The 21,557-nt window shown below is 41.9% G+C and overlaps 1 protein-coding gene across 3 annotated transcripts in view; it reads right to left on the bottom strand.

Moving 5' to 3' along the window:
• LOC104334200 (AGBL carboxypeptidase 4) overlaps positions 1-21,557 on the bottom strand; it is a 1,001,604-nt gene that overhangs the window by 227,757 nt on the left and 752,290 nt on the right. For all 3 annotated transcript variants that reach the window (XM_075424527.1, XM_075424528.1, XM_075424529.1), the window contains one exon: positions 2,943-3,032. In XM_075424527.1, coding sequence (XP_075280642.1) covers positions 2,943-3,032 — 90 coding nt within the window. The remainder of the gene's footprint in view (positions 1-2,942; positions 3,033-21,557) is intronic.

The raw sequence follows: 21,557 nt of genomic DNA, 5'->3' as shown, positions 1-21,557 counted from the left end.
CAAATACACTCTCTGGTGACTAACTCTCCATCTCTGTCCCTGAACTTCATAACAAGCAGTTAAGAATTACCAGGAAAGCTTCCTAAAAAGGCTAACCTGAAGCATCGTAATAACTCTTTGAAGACCAAAACAGAAATAAAAGGTTCTTATTCCATCTTTACGAAGAGGTCCTCTGGGGTTTTGTCTGCCTTCTAAGGAAGTGAGCTACAGCTCGGCAGCTGCACCATGTGTGAAATATAGCACTTGCTTTTAAACGCTGGATGAGGTTCCTAATGATTCTAAGGAGATCTGGCTACTGCTGCAAGCACTCCACAGCTGTAAGGAGACAGAGATGAGTATCCAAGTTTACAATCCTTGTACATCTGTAGGAGTATGGGGTATTTGTATCCAAGATTCAGTTTTCAGTGGATTTTTCATAACAGAATATGAAGAAGGATGACACAGAAACAATACAGCTCTGAATGAAGAGATGACCTTATGGTCTTTTCCCACAGGAACACAAAGATCCTTGCTTAGATTTAATCTGCGGGTAAAGCGAATGACAAAGGACCAACAGACATCAGGATATACTTGGTGCTGTATCAAGGCTAGACAACTTGCTTCTCATCAGGGTATCTTGCCTAATCAAAAAAAACTGGAAGATTAATAGGGAGCTTCTGTCAGGCCCCAGGAAGCTTGTGTTTGGACTACACATAGCTATATATCCTTAGCAAAGAGCAGGCCAAGAGGGCAGAAGGAGACCTGGTTAGCTCAAAGACAGGTAGAAAAATGAGTAAAGAAGTTAGTTACGAGGTTAAAGCTTTAAAGAGGAAGACAGAGCCTGAACGGTGTGAAACCCAAGAAAAAATGAGAAGCAAAAAAAAAAAGGCTTGTAACTCATTGTCTGTTCCCCATGGACTAATACTCCAGGCCTTGTCAGTCACAATTCTGCTCTTCCATATAAGAGATGCTGCTTGCACCTGGGGAATCTTTGGGATTAACTTCCATATCTTTATACTTCAGGTGGTGAGCATAATCAAACATTCAAGAAGAAATCTCTCTACCAAAAAAATGAATCCTGACATGTTCCATATGCACTGGACTGGCATTTGGATATTAAATCTGCAACACATAACTTTGCCAAGTTCTTCCCAAGAGTCCAGAAATAAAACTCCTCATTGTGCCCTCAGTTGACTATCGAAGGGATCCTTTTTATCCCTTCTATTGACTCGCCCACACAAAAGTTTCCAAAGATAGAGCACGCACCCAATTTCACATTTGGCAATACTAGAAACAGCACAGCAATGGCCTTGAAATGTTTGCTATTTCTGCTTGTTTTGACACTAATTATACACACAAGGCAGCTTCATCTGCACTGGGCAGAATGGCTCAATGCACAGCAGAGTTCAGTGCCTTCACATCCATGCGTTTCCAAGTGAGTCAAGCGTGCATCATAACTGCAGTCACAGCAATTTTCTGATGTGCTTCTCCAAGACTGACCCCTCTTTTTTCGTTTTCTTATTTCCTTCCCCCCCCTCCACGTTTTATTTTAATTTTTCCTACAAAACATGAATTTTCTCTGAGACAATCAGAGCATGACTTCCATCCGGTTGTTTCATCAGGCTAAGCAAGCCACCTGCTTTTTCACGTTCCCTTTTTTCTCTTTTTGAATAAACTTTCCATTATCAAAATAAAATAACAGCGTTTATAAAGTACCACCTCAGTAGCATACCTCAGCCCTCATTTCACAGGGCTACAACAGCAGTCACAAAATCAAAGCATCCAATTAAAAATCCATATTCATTAACAAACATTATGTGTACTATAATGCCCTGCGCTGACTATGCCACCACAGGAGATGGGAAACTCACTGAGTTTTCCTGCTCTCAGTCTGAAGCACCACTTTATTAAAGGAAGGGTTTTACCTTTGCTGCTCCAGGGGCCATGAGGAAAAGGCCCAGTGTCCTGCTAGCCCATCGGGCGAGGACAGCAGCAGTGACAGCTGTTGACCTTTTGCCTTGGAGAGATGCCAGACTCAGGACCTTGCCAGGATGAAGAGCACACAGAGAAGAGTGTGAAACTATGCCAGACCTTTCCCACCGAGGTCTTTAGGTACCAACAGGGCTAGTGGCAAGCCAATCTGTGGCATTACAAGCAGCCAACTTAACAAACACTGCATATGCTTGATTGATGTAACTCATTGGTTCCAAGCTGATGTAGTAAATTGGCATATTTCCTCAGTGTTGGGGAAGTTACATTGACTTACACCATTAACAATTTACCCCCGCAGAAAGTCACATACCATAAGTACAATATTTCAGACCCATACAACGAAGCTACACGAACACACGCCAGGATTATTTATTTGTACCCACAAGCCTGAGATTTACAAGTCTTTACAAACACGAGCTGGGCAATTTGCTTTCTATTTTTAGCAGGAATGCTTTGTGCAGGGAACAGCTGTCAGCCACTGGGAGCTGTGCTCCTCAGAGTAGCAGCTTCAGACAAATAGAAGCCTCTTAGAATTAAACTGGAGAACTAGGGTCACTGCTTTGTGGTGAAAAAGAAGCTGAAGATGGTAGACAGCAAGAAAATATAAGCACTTAACAGAGAACCACTCCCAGAGCTTTTTCAGCCTATTTTCCTAAGGAAAGAAGCCTTACATGATTGCATTGCATATACACGAGTGCGACTGTCAATTCTTCCCGAACAGCTGCAGAGCCCACTGTTCAATTCTGACGAAGTTCAGCAAACGTTCACAAGACTCAGAGGTAGTATATTCTTATTACCTCCAAGAAGACAGGTAGCTGGGCAGAGAAGAGAGATTCTGCTAATATCCTCACTGTGGAAAAAACTGTCGCGCGAACTCAGCCTGCTATGAGACGCAAAGCTATGCAAACCCAACATGGGCACGACAGGAGATCAGATCTCATCAGATCTGCCATCTTCATGCAGACACTCACCTTGGCAGACGAAGGAAGATGGTGTTTCCCCAGGGTGGACTCGCGCAGTGATGAACACCACTTTCTGTTCAGCCCCTGGACGCAGGTTAGCTGCAGTAAAAGGGGGTGGGCAGGGGACAGAGTGGGAGAAAAAGAGAGATAAAGATCCTCAAACCGAGTCCCATATGCAGGACATAAAGGGCCATTAATATTAAAGCACATCCTCTTATTAAAATTGGACATACATTATAAATAAGCACAATCTATAATTAAAGGAGGCAGCGTCACTGGGTCTCCATACCAGGCCATACAGCACTGACTGCACGAGGGCTGCAAAACTAATGACATGCAGCCAAATCTGCAACAACAAAGTTAGCTCTCTTTTTAAAAACCAAGATTTACTATAGTGAGTTAAACTGCACTGTAATTGCTCCCTTACTTGTGATAAATGTCCCCCTGGGGCGACAAGAACAGCGGGGGTCTATTCACAACAATTGCACCCCACATTACACTTGATACAAGCCTTAACAGTGCCAAACAAGGGTAAAGTGCTAATAAATGACATTTATTAGTCTTTGCTCTGGGGGATTTTAGGAGGTTGGGGTGGGGTTTTTTTTAATCTCCTAACTACTTGGGACTGCATCTGCCCTAACTGAAAGAGATGTTCAAAAAAATAAAGTACAGATAAAAGACCAGGATTAAATCCAGCAACCTTCTCCAGCAAGGGCATGAAAATGTACCAGGTCCCCTTCAATTCACAGATAGGTGGAAAGGAGACTTTGATCCCAATTACACTGAACTTTACATGGGTTAATCCCCCAGTACTGAAACCGCACTACTTTGGCCACTTGCTTCAGCCATGAACTGCGTGGGCCAAGCAGGAGGTTTTCTCTGTGTGGTAACTGCATTTAATAAACAGGAAATAAAAATGATGCTCTTTCAAAATGGGTTCTGGGAATTTTAAAGACCATAAGAGGTTGGGACCTCAGTTAGATGCCGTATCTAGATATGAACACACACAGCAGGGTAATACTAAACACATCAGGATCCAGTTACTATAGACAGTTTAAATCTTTGTTTTGAAAGAAAAAGTTTATGCACTGAAAGGAGACTGGAAACTAAATCCAAGCCTTATTTTTTTTTATTAGCTAAATGCATTACATATATACCCAAAAAAAAGACCTTTCATTTCAAAGATATTTGGGAGTCCTTGAGACCATACCTAAGTTATTTTTTTTAACTTCCTGAATTCTTAGAAATGCTCAGTTTCCCCAATGGTAAATCACACCTAACAGCACCACAGGAATAATCGATGTATTTGTGGTTCATCTCAGGAGACAATCTCAGCAGGTTTCTTTCATTTCCTTAGCCTCTATAAATGTCCTACAGCTGCTCACCCTGTAACTCAGCCATTTGTTTGCTCTTTCATACTTCAGCTTCACCACTCTCTGGTGTTTCTGAGCCCCAGAGGCAAAGAAATATAGAAAGAATGTCTCTGACAAACATAGCAGCTGGTGAGGTCAATTCTGTCTGCAGAAGAAAAGTGGGAGGCAGCAAAAAGGAACACAACACCATCAGCTAGAAGTTGATGACCACCCCACATCATTTGCATTAACATTAAGTAGTGTAGGAGGAAGGATATAAATCAGCAAACCAACTTTAATGAGCAAAAGGAGGAGGCTGGGATCACTTTTGCAAGAGGAGAGGAGTTTTCCTCCTCTCTCGGCAAAACAGCATTACATTAAAGGGAGAGTGGCTCAGCACAGAAGTTATGCTCAGCAACAAGACTGCTACCGTTTGGAGCTGGAACAGCTCCTTGGTTAGGAAATCTTTTGGACAGAGGATTAGTTTGAGGGTTTTTGCAGGTTTGGTTTTGTTTGTTTTTAACTACAATATTTTGGTTATTCATGCTTTACTCTTTGTAAGAGTTATTAAAATCATTAGTCAGTTCATTCCCCTCTGGAGCTGAGGGGAACTCTCCCAATTTAGGGCTCAGTGCAAACCTGTTTGGAGTCAATGGGAGAAGTGGCACTGGGTGCAAACCAGAACCTCTCTTGCCCAGTTCCTTGGCGGATGGAAGAGCACCAAATTGCTGCCATGCACTCAGTGCCAAACAAATTCACTCCGCCTCGGTTTAGAATCCCCAGCGCATCACTCCCTTTCCAGCCCAGTACATTTTCTGCAGAGTGTGAATGCACAGCTTCTCAAGGTGCAGACCCATCCACAGTACCCAGCCCCCTAGGCACACGATGTGCGAGAGGAGCACAGGCACAGATGGCTGTACACCTTCACATAGCAGACGTTTTCTTCAAGTTTGTCAAGCTCAGCAATACCTTTAATAAACCGTTTTCTTTAAGCAATATCCTGCATTATTCATACAGAAACAGTAACACACACAGCTTGTGCAACTGTGCACATGTGTATTTCTTTCTGGTATTTGGGCTGATGTGATAATGTGTCCCATTAACTTTTTGAAGAGTTATTTTTATTTTTAGTGTTTGGATTTCAGAATGTGTGCATCTGCACGAGCAAAAAAACATTTCTTAAATGTTTCTCTTACCATTTTGGAAAAGCATATATCTTTAATACTGCTTGAAAAGCCTACAAAATGCAGTAGTGTGGTCTACATGTGGGTGAATCTGGTAAGAATTGCTTTGGTGAGTGGAATCCCTGCTTAAGTACAAAGCTCTGTAAACATATGGTAAGAAACTAAATTGGGAGACAAGCTTTCAGTTCTGCAGGTCTTTGATCACAGTTCAGTCACTCTGAAAATGTTGGTAAAAGGGGAACATGCTGGTAAAAATGCTGGTAAAAGAGGCAACGTGGATGCCCATTAGCCAACCTATGGGACAAGGTGCACCAAGGGCTTCCAAGATGAACCAAAGATTAGTTCATACTTGATACTGTAACACACCTAAGATTTTGAGATGGTGACTTTGAACCTGGCTGGTGCAGGGCATGCATTATTTACAGGCCGAGCTCCCAGCTTGAACCCTAAGCCAGCACCAGCACATTCTAACCTATCCATCCAGACATCCCATGAGTAGTCTTGGAAATCATATATTCAGCCTTGCACACTTGTCTTGGTCTCCACAACATCCTGTGAGAAAAGGAATGGCAAGTGCGCGTGTACACACATCCCCGCCTCCAAACACTCCCCTAAGTCCAAAGAGCAACAAGAGGGAAATGTGTGGAGGTGAAGGAGCAGCATAGAGGAGCTGACTTGGGCAGACCACAACCCCATTACCCATCCACAGCACCAAGAGTCATGGGGGCAGGCAGAGGAGTTGGGAGCAAAATCCATCCTGGCAAAATAGGGTGTGGGTGGGAAATGTGTCGTTTTAATTTTTCTCTCTGATTCTCACTCTACAATTCTATTCTACTTGGCAATAAATTGAATTCATTTTGCCCCAAATCAAGTCTACTTTGCCCGCGATGGTAATTGGCAAGTGATATCCTATCTTTATCTTGACCCATGAGCCTTTTCATTTTATTTTGTCCCCTTGTCCTGTAGTAGAGGGAACAGCAGGGAAGGCATCTGGCAGCTGACCGAGGTTAACCCACCAAACCAATAATGGATACAACAACTACAAAACACCATCTCATATTTTAAATGTTACATTGAAAATGAATCCTACTTTGTAGTTCAGAATTGAAAAGATCAATCAAAATTAAAAAGATTAGAAGCATATAGCCTTGCTCAGTAGATGTCAAAAGCACTTAAGCAACATGACAGAAAGTCTCGCTCCATTTAGCCACGATTTTGCCAGTTGTGGAAATGCAGAGGACTAGTCTGTTGTGGTACCCCTTCTACCCTTCCAAACGCCACAGCAGTGAATCTTAGAAACCAAACTATTTGATGAAAAAGTTTTTCAAGGGAAGAAATTTAGAGATTTCTGGAATTGTTTCTTTTTCATTTTCTCTTCCAGAAAGTATCTTGAAGATTGAGCTAAATGTTTTCTTTTCCCTCTGAAGGCTACCACTACAATCATCTTTGATATAGTCCTGGACTGAAGAATCCAACTGGGACCTGAACAATCTGCCACTACGTGTTACGCCCTCACAGCCTGCTACTCACCCACCACCATCCTGTCACACTGCTGCAGAGGAGAATTACCTTGGGCAAAGCTGTGAAGATCTAAGGTGCTAGTCAGAATAAACAACACTAACCTCAACATCTATTCTGGCTCTACAGCTACCACAATGGTGATAAACACCAAGCTAATGTCGTACTGAAAAGACACCCAGCTAGCTTCAAGCAAGCAACTCAAATCTTGGTCTGAATATAACTCGTGGTGTTAGGCCCTCAACTCAGGTTCCTCCTCCTCTAATGCTAAAGCATGTATAAGCAAGCCTCTTGGAGCAATCCCACGGGCAACAGTCCCCCAGCTCTCACACGGGAAATAATGATTTCCAGTCTTGGTTACATATTACCCTAGTGCAACTGAAACAGTCCCCTTTTTCTACTACAAAAAAGATAGTCAAATCAAAATATAAACCTTCATGGGAAGGCAGCAAATTCACTTCGCCATTTTCACTCATTTTCATTTTTATGCTGCTATAAAAACATGAAAATGACCATAGTTCTATGTAGTAGCTTAGTAATAAGTATCTAGAAATTTCACACAGAAATACTAATTATATGGAATCCCATTTGCACTACCAAAATGAAGTACTGCAGCAGAACTGAGGTAGAACTTTGCTCAAGGTCCAGGATCTTTCCTGCTACCATGTCAGACCAGAAACAGACTGCAGATTTGTGGTTTCTTTAGGTCTCGTAGCCATGGTATGGTGATGATACAATTGCACAAATTAGTACTAAGGCTGATGGAGTACAAAAGGAAGAGCAAGTCAGAGCCTTGAAGTCTAGTTCAGAAAGCCTTTAACTGGCACCCATCAGGAGAACTTAGAAGTGGGTTTCACGCCTTTGCAGAGAATGTCAAAGTTTGGGCAAGGTACTAGGAAAAGCTTGCCTTTCTCCCCTCCCACATTTCACTACATCAGTAGAAAAACAGAAGTTTTTCATCAGCAGAAGTGGAAATTGATCACCCTACGAACATGGGCCAAAAAAATCATTCGATTTAAATACCCACATATATTTTCATGAAATACGTGTATCCATTACAAATAAATTCCGTACTGTCTTCCTTTCTCAGGTACTTTGCAGTATGAGGTGGGCTGTTGCCAGCATTTTATATTCAAAACCATGTGAGATAGAGACTCCACACAGGAAATCAAAAAAGCCTATGGCATTACACTTCACTGTGCTGTCTTGGCTTGTCTGTGCGCAACAAAACTGTAACATCTGCATTGAAAGCAAGCACTGATGTCATTGCTGTCCTGACAGCCTAGTCTCTACCACATTAACCTGCTTTAGCAAATCAAATCCAAGAAACATTTACTGTACTCTGGCTTTTCCTAAGAGACCAGATTAGCATCTAATTCCATTTATTTTTGTTACATCTGGTCACAAATGTCATTTTGGGAAAAAGTGCATATCTCAGCAACACAGAGTGCAAAAGAATTCCATTTTTGGTCACTACCAAGTCCCGCTGGACTTGATGAGGTCAAATAAAGAAAAGCTTTTCTTTCTTGTCTTCTCATAGTTGGCTTGAGCCATGCAAAGAAACTAAGTGGCACAGAAGGTACGAATGATGCCATTTGTACGCAAAGGGATGAGCAAAGACTGGACTACAGCTTTTGAAAGTCAGACAACTATTCCTACATACTTCTATGTGGAAAGGGAGGCAGCAGTATCTGGGCTCCCATGCAAAATCCATGGGAGGTTGGGTCTGCGCAGGGAGGAACACAGCTACACGGTGTTCCCATTGCTCATTGACTCACCTCACCTACCATCATGTTAAGATAGTCCCACCTGAAGCGCAGAGGGGGTTTGTTACCAATGCCTCACTTGTGCATGGACCTTCTATCCAGCAATGGTTCTGCATGCAATGCTCTAAACTGGATTCAAACCTCTCAAGTTCTGTTTCGTTCATTCAGGTTCTGGCCCTGACTCTGTCAGGTGCTTAAGTCCGTGATTTGGTTGACAAACTTCTGCTGTGTTTAAAAATGTGCTTAAGCATAAGTGTTGGTGTAAGAGCTTTGCTGAATTGGGGCTGTTTAACAGGGAGCCTGCCTCTGAGATCACTGTGACAATGTTTTAAAGTTGGAGATTGTGCAACTGTTATCCTTTATTGCCCATTTTATGCCAAAGTCTGTCTTTCTTTTTAGATTCCTCTTAAAAGCAAAGCTATTTTGGAGCACTTAATATTATTTAATCTCTTTACTCTGGCAGCGTAGAAATTACAGGGACCATTAAAATGGTCCTGTGTGTACGTATGCTTTATTGATGTATATGCTGACCTAATATCAAATTGATTTTACTCAGCTTTTCTGCTGACCATGGAAAAATGCAAATTGGGTATTATATTTGCACACTAATTTTATTGGGCCCCTGTGTCTTCATAAAAAGATAAAGTTTGGGCTAATAAAAATAAAATATTTCTGGGGCTAATATAGGCAAATGTTTATGTAGGCAGGTAACAAAATGGTTTGTCATTTAAGGGAACATAAAGAGCACTAAAATCATCTTTAGGCAAAATAGATTGGTGGCTTTTGCTTAGCTTTTGGCTTTCATTTGCAAAATCAATTTAATGTAGCACAGTGTCTCAAAGACAGGGTGACACAGGATTAAGACATTCATTGTATTCGCCCTCCATACTCCCCCTTATTCAGAGGCCCTAGGATTTGGGTTTGCTCTTGTTCAGAGCAAATTAAATATATTCCAGCAGAAAAGGGAAAAAAAGGAACATTAGGCTGATGCCATGCACAAGCATCCTATAGGGACAGACACAGGGACAGGGTAGGAAAGTGGGACTCCGTCTTCTGAAGGTAGATGCTGAAAGAGTTATCAACACTTGTCAGCACCACCAGGAATCTGAAAGTGTAATACTTGTATGATCTCCTTGTCTGGCTATTTCTTTGTTCCTACTTGCTCTTCCCTCTTTAAGTCCTCTGTAACAATGTCTTTCACGTCTCTTTAATGGCCAATATTCTCTGCTGTAATACAGTTAAGTGAACTTCGATGACAGTTTAAGTAGATGGGCATATATCAAAAGCCTAACTTCTATTTATTGAATTAATTTGACCTATTTAAATCCCAGAGCAGGCACTATTTCTATCCAGCTCTTGTTTTTCATCCCTCCTTCCCCTTCCCTCCCTCAATTGCAGGGTATTTTGGAGGGGTTCCATGCAGTGGGAGGTTACATAAACAGTTTCAACATTAATACTTGACTGCATTTTCAACCTAATAGCCCAGCAAAGAGATCTGACTGTAAAGCAAAAGGCCAGAAATATCTCCTGGAAAAATTATGCTGAAGCACAGACCAAATGACACTGCATAGCTATTTACAAAATCAGAAATGGCAAACAACTACAGAGCAAGATCCCCCTTACCTCCCAGCCCCACTTGTTTGCTTTTAATCTTCATTACATCTTGGAAGCAACCATTATTCCACTTGGGCTTTCTGATACTGTCAGCTTGCTACACTCTTGAGGCAGGAAAGTTAACCACATGCAATACCACTCAAGGTATACTCATATCTTTCCTCCCTCCTCATCCCCACTAAAAAAACACTCCCAAAACACCTGAGGGTTTGTTTTTTAATTATACATACACATTTGAACATTGGAACATATAGTCCTATGAATAAGAATAGAAATCTGGAATATGAACAGCACATTATCGTCCTCAAATGGTCAAGGTGATGACAACTCACAATTAAGGATGCAGACAGTAGCATTTAATGTCACCTGCCCGCATCACCGTCATTTCATAACAGTTTAGCTGGTAAGTCCCCAGTCTTCTTTCTTTTGCCCTCTTCTGCTTTGCTATTTATAAAGTCAGGTTGAAGTGCAGATAAACCCCTGGCCCTCCAGAGACTGAAGGTAGGCAGTAAATTATGGGGAGGCTAAGTGGTACATCAAATGTGTCTCCTCAAAGCTATATATCATCTTGTTAAATTTGATGTCTAATCCCAGAACCCCAGAATCCATTCCCAAAATCCCAGAAAATACTTGTGTCCTTCAGATAATACAGAACAAGAAAGTAAAGTTTACCTGCAGGGAAAAGGAAAAAACACCAAGCTAAAAACATTCTAGCCATGATTTGCTAAAAGTCTTCATTTTACCTGAGTGTCTTTCAACGCTGTTTCCTTAAATTCCACAGAGTCAGAACTCACAACTCACCCATCCGTGTTTGAACACCTGAAGGCTGATCTGCAGTACTCATCTTTTTTTTCTTGCAATGGTTGACATTAAATTACAAACTGAATAAACCAAAACATGTTCTATTTATTTCTCTAAAAATTTTACACCAGCTAGATGTGCAGTAACTTACATATGTAGCAGCACTTCCCCAGTTACAATCAGTGACAGAAATAAAGATCTTCAGCTATTCCACAGGATGCCCTTAACTGAGCTCCACAACCCCACATCAGTGAAGATAAGGTAGAAACACTAAGGAGCTGCCTGCAGCCACAAAGGAAGCAGGCCTCATCTTTGAGGAAGGAATCCATACTAGTTGGCGTCTACCTCACTGTCTCTTTGCACAGCTGTCATCCCTCTAGAAATGCTCACCATCCTGGTAGCCTTCACTTTATACAAAGCGATAGAAATAAAGTATTCACATAAAAGATATTTTCTACCCGCAATGCTACAGTTACATGGGTATCTTTTCAGTCTGTCTTTAAAATCCAGGGATTCGGAGATACTGCTAGGGCCTGTTATAAAGCAATTCTCTATCAGCTCTCTCCAGTGGAGAGGGCTAAGGCTATGTTTGTTTGCTACAAGTATGCATGGGCTGAAAGATAAGAGAATAATTTATGTCAGAATTTCAGCCAAGATAGCAAAGAGGGAATTACCAGCCACTCAGAGTAGTCCAGCAGTTACAGGAGCAGCCAGGACACCTTTGTTCTGTTCTTTCCAATTTCGCTGTGGATTTGCCTGTGATTAACTTCAGTGCTTAGATTTTCCCGTATAAAAATTGAGCAAAGCCATATGTACTTCAGAACAGAACTGAGAGTCCCAGTACAGCTGTGCTCAAAACTCTTCTAGTTTCTCCGAGATGCAGAGCCACATCCTTGCACTCATTGTGGATCCTTCCAAGGAAGGCAGTGCCGTAAGGGACATCCATAGCTGCCATGAGATGCAACTCCAGGATCTGCCAAGTCCAGCATCTCCAACCTCTCAAGGCCAATGGATAAAATAATAAGGAAGAAACAAGCTGCAAGACAACATGCAGAAATCAGGAGAGACTTTTCTGAGAAGTGGTAAATAGAAAAATCTCTACTCAGTGGGTCTGTACCTCATTCTTCACTTCAGAAACAGGCAAAAAGCACAACAGAAGGAGAACTGAAAAAAAGGTGGGGAGTCATGAAATGGTGGACAAAGCTAGACAGATACCTAACTCTGGTACCTTGTTCTAGGTAGGGCCAGGTCTCACTCTGGGATGGGGAAAAAAGTGAACAGCAACCAAGGTTTCAGCCAGCTGGGCTAAAGATTCAAATCTGCAGGAGCAATGAAGCAATACAACCAACACTGTCACTAGATTCATTGTCCATATTCCACCTTTTAGACATTGACTTGAACAACATGAACCCTTCTCTTATTCTTCCTAAAACATTACTTATAAAGAAGCAAGAACAGCCCATGTTTAATTAGAGGACACACAAAATTGTTTTTCTTATTTCTTTTCTGCATCGGACCCTCCCTGGGAGGAAGGACAGAACCTGACAGGGTTAAGCAGAAAAAGCTTTCAGTGTACAAGACCTGGCTTGAAAGCAATGATCCCAGGCAAGACGTGCAAGGTGTTCTGCAAGAGGTTTTGGCCTTTACTGAACTATGACAGTGTGTTCTTCACTAGCTGAGCTACTGGTCAATAAAAAGCAACCTGCTGAAATTAGATTCATGAAGAGCAGCGCTCCTCAGAATTTGACACTGACCTCTCCAGGAAGCACCAGCGCTCTTTTTGGAGAGAACCTTCAGCCCGCAAGACAAGAAAAAGACAGCAGTGAACAGCCTCTCTCTTCACAGTCACAGCTCGCCCAAAACCAGAGTTCAGACCTGAACATGCAGTACCGAAAATTAAGATGCTCAGTAGAGGTTCTTACACACCAAATTCAAAATACCTCAGCAAGATGGGAGGTGTAGACTGCCGTCAAGGCTGAAACACTCACACACATCCCTAAACCAGCCAGAAGCATATCCTTCTGTACTGTAATGTTAGACATGGGTTTCAAATCAGGATGAGAAACAGGATCTTTTTTAATGTAAGGGAGATGGCAAAGGTGGAGTGGAAAGTGTCCCCTTTTCACAAAGAATTGGGGTGACCTCTCCTGGACACACTGCCAGGCCTCTGCTCTGGTTCATAGATGCTTCATGGATTTTAATTGCGTGGACATGATGTCAGGGAGTCTATGGCTTGGGAGGAGTCTCAGTCCTAAATCAGCTTTGCTTTGGTGTACTTATTCCACTCACATTTGACTATGACTCCAGCATCAGCAGGTGTCACAGACACAACCTCAGACAGAGGGGTACTAAGAATATTTGACCTATTACCCATATCCCACAGTCTGGCGGGAGAAAGTCCTGTCACACCCTTGTCCTTGGCTTCAAAAGAAAAAGGTGAGATGCATGCCCAGAGGTACGGCACTTTCCATCCTCATTACATGCCAAGAATTAAGCAAGCTGCCATTCTTATTCAGATGCTGCTTATGACATTTTCCCCTCTGTTGCAAAAATAATTATTGCAAAGATGTTTAAATTCCACCTGGGCACACAAAACCTTCCCCCACTCTAACCAGGCTGCCACATCTGTCCCCTGCCTTACATCAAACCAAGAACAGTTCCTCTCACAGACATGATTCTTCTCCAAGCTCTCTGTAAGCACCCCATTAACATTGCATGCACACAGGTGTCTACCAATCCTAATTTTCCTTTTTGTCCCATCATTAGATATAAGTTTCAGAGGCGCAGTCAATCAATATCACGTGGTGTGTACGTGAAAACACGTTTTGTTTTCTGCATACACACAGACAGGAAGGCTGTGTAAGCTTTGTAAAAACGTATCTAGTCAGCAAACTGTTAAAACCAATTTATACACACACACACACTCTCTCTCTCTCTGAAGGCAATAAGCCTATGGAGAATTTTAATTAAAGTCAAAGGAGCCTTTAAAAATGGAGGGGGAGAAATATAGCACAGCAAGAAATAAATTAATAAAACCACACTCCAAGTTGAAGCTCAAGGGGATCACTCTCAGTCATCATTTATTTAAAGGATGGGACACATCAAAGATAGGAATGTCAAGTGAGAGATGCTGTGAAGCAGCAGAGGACAGAAAAAGGGGCTGACAAACTGGATGCTACCACTTCTGTAGCAGATCACTCTTTGTCACGTCGGTTGTCTTTGTGGCTGGCCACCTGCTGCTTGATATTCACTGCCTCTCAAAGTTAGTCACTAAAATATCTGTATTCCCTTTCACATTTGATCTGGCAAGGACCTTGTAGCTCATCTAGACCATCCTCACCTGGCCAGCACCCAGCTTCTGTGGAAAACTATTCTACTGTCTCACTCTGAGGATATTTTTCTTGGTATTCAGCCAGCAATTTCTTTTGCTGAATTTCAGTCTGTTTCTCACTTGCCGCTTCCCTTGGTGTTCATATTTTTTGAAATGCCTTAATTTTGTATGCATTGTTTTAGCTTTTGCTCAGGCTGTAGAGTATTCCAGAGGAACTAACTGACCCCTTCAGATGAACCCTTACATGCGGGCATAGCATAGATCAGCTCAATTCTCATGTCCTTACGATCTTTTTATAAAGTTTCCATGCTCAGATGAGATGTGGCATTCTGCTCTTCACCTGTCATTCTTGCAGCCACTATATCATATTTTCTAGCCTTTTCCTTAGCAGGGGGAAGAGATTTCTTCACTTGAGGCCAGTTGCAAACAAGCAGTGCCACATTGCTTAGCTTTAACAACTCCCAGTATCAGCTGCTACAGCAAGCTCTTGCCACCTCTGCCTGCCTGTCTTGTAACAGCTCACTGGGGTGTAAGATGCTTGTGCGGATCAGTGTCCTTAGCAGCCTCCTGGGTCTCCAGCCTTGTATTCAAGGGAATATAATACTTCTAGTTGGTGCTCTGTCACAAACCTCCCAGCATCAGATGCAAATGAAAGTAATCATCCATAATAAATCATGTGATTATGCTGGAAACCCATGCATGTCTGATCCTTCAACCACAAGAATTATGGAGATTCAATATTAGCTGTATATCTTGACACTCATTATCTCATTTACAGAGTGTTGTGCTGTCTATTCTTTGCCAGCCAGATCCCCCGGTAGACACAAACGTCACAGATTGATAAGGTCCCACATCCCTTTCCGTGCAAAAATATGGAAGTGTAACTCATTTCCAAGATAAAAAAATATTGAAATTTGAAACTAATATGTGTATTTATTAGTGAATGTAAACTGAATTATGTTTTGCCCTTTCCCATAAAGAAAAAACCCACTCTCTTCTTGGAAAGGTTAGAAAGGTTAAGAAAAACGAAGAAAGTCAAAGTCATTACATTGCAATCAAACTTGATAAATATGTAAATTACAGCAACTAAACAGTTGGCTTTGACAAATGACTTCCACGTAATGGATTTTTCATAGTAATGAGGCTACAGTGCAATTGTTTTTTTAAAGCCTTACATTTCTCATTAATACAAAGTGTGAGTCAGTGTGTAAAATGGGGATATTTACCAAAAAAAATTAAGAGGAGAAAAAAAATTCAGACAGCAGCTGACATCACAGAGGGATGCCACAGCCTGAGACGGTGTCATTGCTTCCATCAGCATTGACATGTTGTTGACTGGTCTTTAATTAAAGTGGCTTGAACTCTTGGAGCTGCTCAATGTCAAAAGCAGCATAAAGCCTAGGACTTTGTCATTTGCAATTAATTTGTGATATGTTTATCCATCCAACACTAACAAAGGTGCCATATGCATATGCTTCTCTACAAGACCTACAAAATGGACAAAGGTGCAAGCAAATCACTTTAATGATCTTTAAGCAACTACCCTGCTCACCAGTATCTTCCTGCCTCATTCAGCTCTTTGATATCTCAGACCACGTCAATCATCATGGCATCTGTGCACCTCACTATGTGTCTAAAGTAGGTTGGATGTTTGTCAATAGAAATAAAGATTCTTGCAGGAAGATGACCCTGATTCGTAGAGTACTGCTTTCTGTTACCTTACCATTGTCCTGAGAATAGCCTGGTATTCAGTAAGGCATCTTGCAGCCTCTTACTCTAGACTTCTGCTTCACTTGATGCAACCTGTTTCAGAATGTCCAAAGCATGGCATCAAAGGTGGTTTGAGCCAGCAATGGCTTTTCAAAACACAGGGGCAACGATTGCAGTGAAACGGTCTCCAGAAACATTAAGGTTTCCTTGCCATACTTTCAGCTTTAGCAGAACCATATCACACATGGGGAGTTGTCCCATTTAGTGCAGACTGCTAGCGATCATCCAGCCAATCGCTGGTACCGTTGAGACTGTATTTGGATGATCACATTCAACAGCCTGCAACTGAAAAGAACTTCTCCATTTTCAAGCAACAGGATTTTCTCTGCAGACATCTTACTACACCTGCAGCAGCAGTGCTATCCCCCCCGCCACGTCCCGATATAAGTAGAAAAACACAGATTAGTTACAGGGGGCCAGAGAACATTAGTCCATTTCCCTGTATTCCCCCTCCCATCCTTCACATGATCCCATACAAAGCCAAATCACCCTCCTGCCAACAGGGCTCAGTTTACATATTCTGCATGGTACAGAAGTTTCTGAACAAATACAGGGAAATGTCAACATGCATGCCTGCGTCATTTGATATAATTTTGGCTGCTCAGCCTCTCCTGTTGGAAGGAGGGCTGTATCCATGTCCCCTCGCTATCAGGAATTTTGCCACCTGGCATTTACCCCTACATCCTTTCAGTGCACCCAAGGGTCAGCCAATACAGGGTGGTGATAGATCAAAGACCACATTGCTGATTTTAAGTTAAAGTAAAAACAACCCTTCTCACCCCAATCTGTGGAGATTACATAAGGGTGAGGAAGGGAAAACACAGCCAGGGGGAATGTCAGCAGGAAATAAGGACAGAGGAGGTGGAGGAGAGGACTGCTTATAAATCTTCTAATAAGCCTGTAAACCCTGGGTATATCTCTGCATGAACGCATTTCTTTTTCCGATATAAGATGCATACTCCATGTAATGCTGTTCTTGTGAGCCAGGAAAATCTGCATGTAATACAGCAGGAGAATGCTAATGACCTTCAGCTGAGCTGGAATCCATCACTGCTTCTCTTTATCAAAGGCAGACTTCAGAGCAAACAGTCAACCTTGGGGTTCCTTGTGAAGTTAAACATCAGTGAACAGAACACAACCACATGCATCCCTGTTTGTGCTAAGTGTCCCCCAGTTGCACAGGAATTGATAATCCCCCCCATATATCCCTCAGGCTATAGCACAGGTATTTTTCAAGCAGCACTTTGCCAGTAAGGAAAAGGCAGTTTCAAGCCCATTGAAGTGATGAATACTTGAAGCAAAGATGGGTTAAAGACCTCACCCAACACAGGCTACTAAATCATTGGCATAACTGCCAGCAAAACATCTGCACTCCATCTCCCCACACCTCCCTGTCCCCCACCAGCCTGTGGGGACAGTCACCGCTTAGTCTGATCCACACCTCTGAGGAAAGCCACACTACCCAACCATACTTGCTCTCCAGTCAAAGACATTTGAGAGATTTGGAGCTATTTCAGATGAAGGAAAAACTAATAGAGATACTCCAGACAAGTGGAAAAACAACAACAGCGACTGACTTAACCCTGCCAGCCCTACCAGTAAATGGCACAGAAGCTTGATTTGAACGAAAAGCTAGGCCAGCACTTGCAATGACTCTCTTCTCAGTTTATGAGCTGATTTAGAAGAATCAGAGAACAGATTACTCCTCATTTGCTTTATCTTAGCGTTCCTGATCTATTGATTATAATAATTGTAGAAGCTATCTTCCCATTAGCCACAATAATTACCACACAGACAGCATGCAAAAGTCAGAGTGGATTTTAGCAGTTTTGTTTCCAGAGGGCTGGTGTAATGCAGTCCTGCACATTTCCAAGGCAGAGAATGAAAAACAGCTTCCACGCCATTAAGTTCAAACAGATTTTCTCATCATTGCAGAATTTAAACTTTCAAACTAGACATTTCCACACTGATGACATTTAGAACTGAACCCTGGAGAGATCTGTCAGAAGTTGTCAAGGATGAACCCAGACCACTGTCCTAATTTTGAGAAAGCTTCTAAAATGATGGAAAACTTTTTGAAGGTCATTGTCCTCTATCAAACACATGATGTAACATTGTCTGAATATGAGGATGGAAGTCAGAAATCCTGCGTTCTTTTTGTTGCTCTTCCACTAAACTGATGAGTAACCTTTCAAAAGACACTCAAAGAATAAATCCACAAACAGATTTAGCAACTGAAGTAGTCTAAGTCCCATTTAAGTCCATAGTTTAGATCTTCAAAAACTGCATTCAGCTGTCACCTTCTTCAGGAGGTGTCAGTATCCATAGGCAACTAAAGTTCTCCCTTTGGTCAAGTCCCCCAGAATTCCACATACCTCTGCCTCTCCTACTAGCTTTAGCAGGCGTTTCCAAATTCTACCTAATGATAGAGCACCACAAAAACAGTGGTAAAAAAGCAGTGAAAATGATCTCCGATGTGTTCTACACTTACAGGCTCAGCAGAATTACCCAGCACGCAATGCTACAGGCTTGGGGAAGAGTAGCTGGAAAGCTGCCCAGTGGAAAAAGACCTTGGCATGTTGGTGGACAGCTGGCTGAACGTGAGCCAGCAGTGTGCCCAGGTGGTCAAGAAGGCCAACAGCATCCTGGCTTGTATAAGGAATAGTGTGGCCAGCAGAAACAGGGAGGTGATTGTGCCCCTGTATTCAGCATTGGTGAGGCCGCACCTCCAGTACTGTTTTCAGTTTCGGGCCCCTTGCTATAGAAAGGACATTGAGTTGCTGGAGCATGTCCAGAGAATGGCGGCAAAGCTGGTGAAGGGTCTAGAGAACAAGTCTTATGAGGAGAGGCTGAGGGAGCTGGGGCTGTTTAGTCTGGAGGAGGCTGAGGGGGGACCTTATTGCTCTCTACAGCTCCCTGAAAGGAGGTTGTAGTGAGGCAGGTGTTGGTCTCTACTCCCAAGTAACTAGTGATAGGACAAGAGGAAATGGCCTCAGATTGGATTGGGGAAGGTTTAGATTAGATATTTGGAAAGACTTCTTTATGGAAAGAGTGGTCAGGCATTGGAACAGGCTGCCCAGGGAGGTGGTGGAGTCGCTATCCCTGGAGGTGTTTAAAAACATGTAGATGTGGTACTTCAGTATGTGGTAAAGTAGGCCTGGTGTTGTTGGGTGGATGGTTGGGCTTGATGATCTTAGAGGTCTTTTCCAACCTATGATTCTACGAAATTTAACTTTAAGATCTGCACTCAAATAGAGTAGCTGCTGCAGCTTATTTCTACTGTTGAGCTTGTCAACCCTGCAGTGTCCTGTTGAGAGGCCTCCTGGTGTCAAATGAACTCTCTTTTTCACTGTGAAAAGGAATTCGTATTTGTAATGAATATTTGTATGATAAAGGCATGGGCAATCCAGCGGTAAAACAAAGGTTTTTATCCTCACAAAAGCAGAACTGTGAGAATTAATATGAAGGGAATCCTATACTGCACAATTTAGAGTCTATGTCATCCCAGGAGCCAATGGGTGCAATCCTGCCCAATTTGATGGAGTGGCTTTCATTTAGCCCAACAGTGAATTTGTTACCTACCCAGCCAGACCTAATACTTTTTGACATGAACAGATGAGAGTGTCAGTCCATTAATGCAGAAGATTTACTAGCTATTTGGTAAGATTTTGCCATCTTTGACATTTCAGAATGGAGCTTAATGATGCAGCAGTTTAGCATAAACAACCTGACCGCATGGGGACATTTCTTTTCCTGTCTTTCTGCTGCCTTCTTCAGGCTTGGTATCCTTGGTGTGTATGTGACGTGGGACAGTAGGGTCCCTTCTCAAGTGCACCTACAGGCTCTGCCACAGCTGTTAAGCTTCTTTGTGAAGCAGGAGATCTACAAGGGCACAGGTTAGTCAGTTTTTCAGAGCTTAAAATAATCTCGTCTCCCTGGTTCCTCAGAAGATGTTGTGTTTAAAAAAATAAAATAAAAAAAATTACACACTTTAATAGAAATACTTTTCCTTCATTAAATTAAATCTCTAAAGCCCAATAGCATTTTCAGTGCTTATATGAAAATGCCAGTGGGGATTTGAGATTAAAAGCGGTATTTTTGTACAAGTCAATGAAGATCTCAATAGGAAAGAACACTCTTCAAATATAAATTCCTCCAGTATCAAGAAAGACATATTTTTCTACTTAGGTCCCTGATAATACTTCTCCCAGCGTTGTTATGAAATTGTGTTTTCACATATCTGATATAGGGCAGTTACATATTAGCTCTTTTTTAAATAAAATCTTATTAATGGTGCCTTTTTTATCATAGAGATATGCTAAGATACTCAGATTTAATTCATGTTTAACAGTAAACATGAGATGCTGTGACCCATTTGTATGCAGCTCAGGTTCTCTTTTTCTATCCAAAAAAAGGATTAAATGGCATATTTAAAATAGAAGCAAAATATATCCACTATTGACTTCTGTTGGTATCATGTGGACATACGCTGCGATGAAAGCTCACTACATGTGTGTGACCCACAGCTAGAGGCATAGGAAATGAATATGTTAAAAACCAAATTCTCAAGAAAGGTTTGTTGCTGTTGGGTTTTTCTCTCCATTCAAGCAAAAAAACCCAACAACCTGAGGTCTGCATATTTGTAGATAAAATACTGAGTGATCAAGGTGCAGATTTTGGGAAAGTGCTTTCTAAATTGTTTCTCAGTGAAGAGAATAAACAGGCATAAGTTGTTTTTAGTAATAAATGCATGCAGATGCAAAGTTTTTTCCATTCAAGAATCTCAAAGCAATGTAGAAAGCCAGGTAATCATTACTAGTGTTATTAAAATGGAGGAAAATAAATCAAGAGTTGTGAAAACAGAGATCCAAAAGAGTAGAGTGTGTATGTACAGTCTGCGTGCCAATTTTGAAGGCATCCGATCTGCTGCTTAGAAGAATCATCAGCCCTTCAGTAGCTGTCTGTGCTTCTAGAAAAAGCAAAGAATAAGATTTAGAAAACCAGCCAACTCAAGGTGCCTAACCAGTCTGCTGAAGAGCAGACTTTGAATTCTGTCCATATCTTAAATTCACTTGTTCTATCAAGACTGAGAATGTGCTTTCACTCTGGATTCTCTCCTTGAGTTAGACAGGCAAGTTTATGACTGGGAAAGAGAAACAACATTTTTGACCCAACTCCTATAATGTTAGGTTTTCAAAACTGTGTTCTGTATTTGAGCCTTCAGAGACGGTACATCCTCTGGCTTTGAGGATGAGAAAAGACTCTTATTTCTTCATGCTGAAGCTACT

The sequence above is a fragment of the Opisthocomus hoazin genome, chromosome 6 (genome assembly GCF_030867145.1).
Source record: "Opisthocomus hoazin isolate bOpiHoa1 chromosome 6, bOpiHoa1.hap1, whole genome shotgun sequence".
Lineage (NCBI taxonomy): Eukaryota > Metazoa > Chordata > Aves > Opisthocomiformes > Opisthocomidae > Opisthocomus > Opisthocomus hoazin.
Note: the sequence above shows the minus strand (reverse complement) of the source record. Positions and strands in the feature narration are given on the sequence as shown.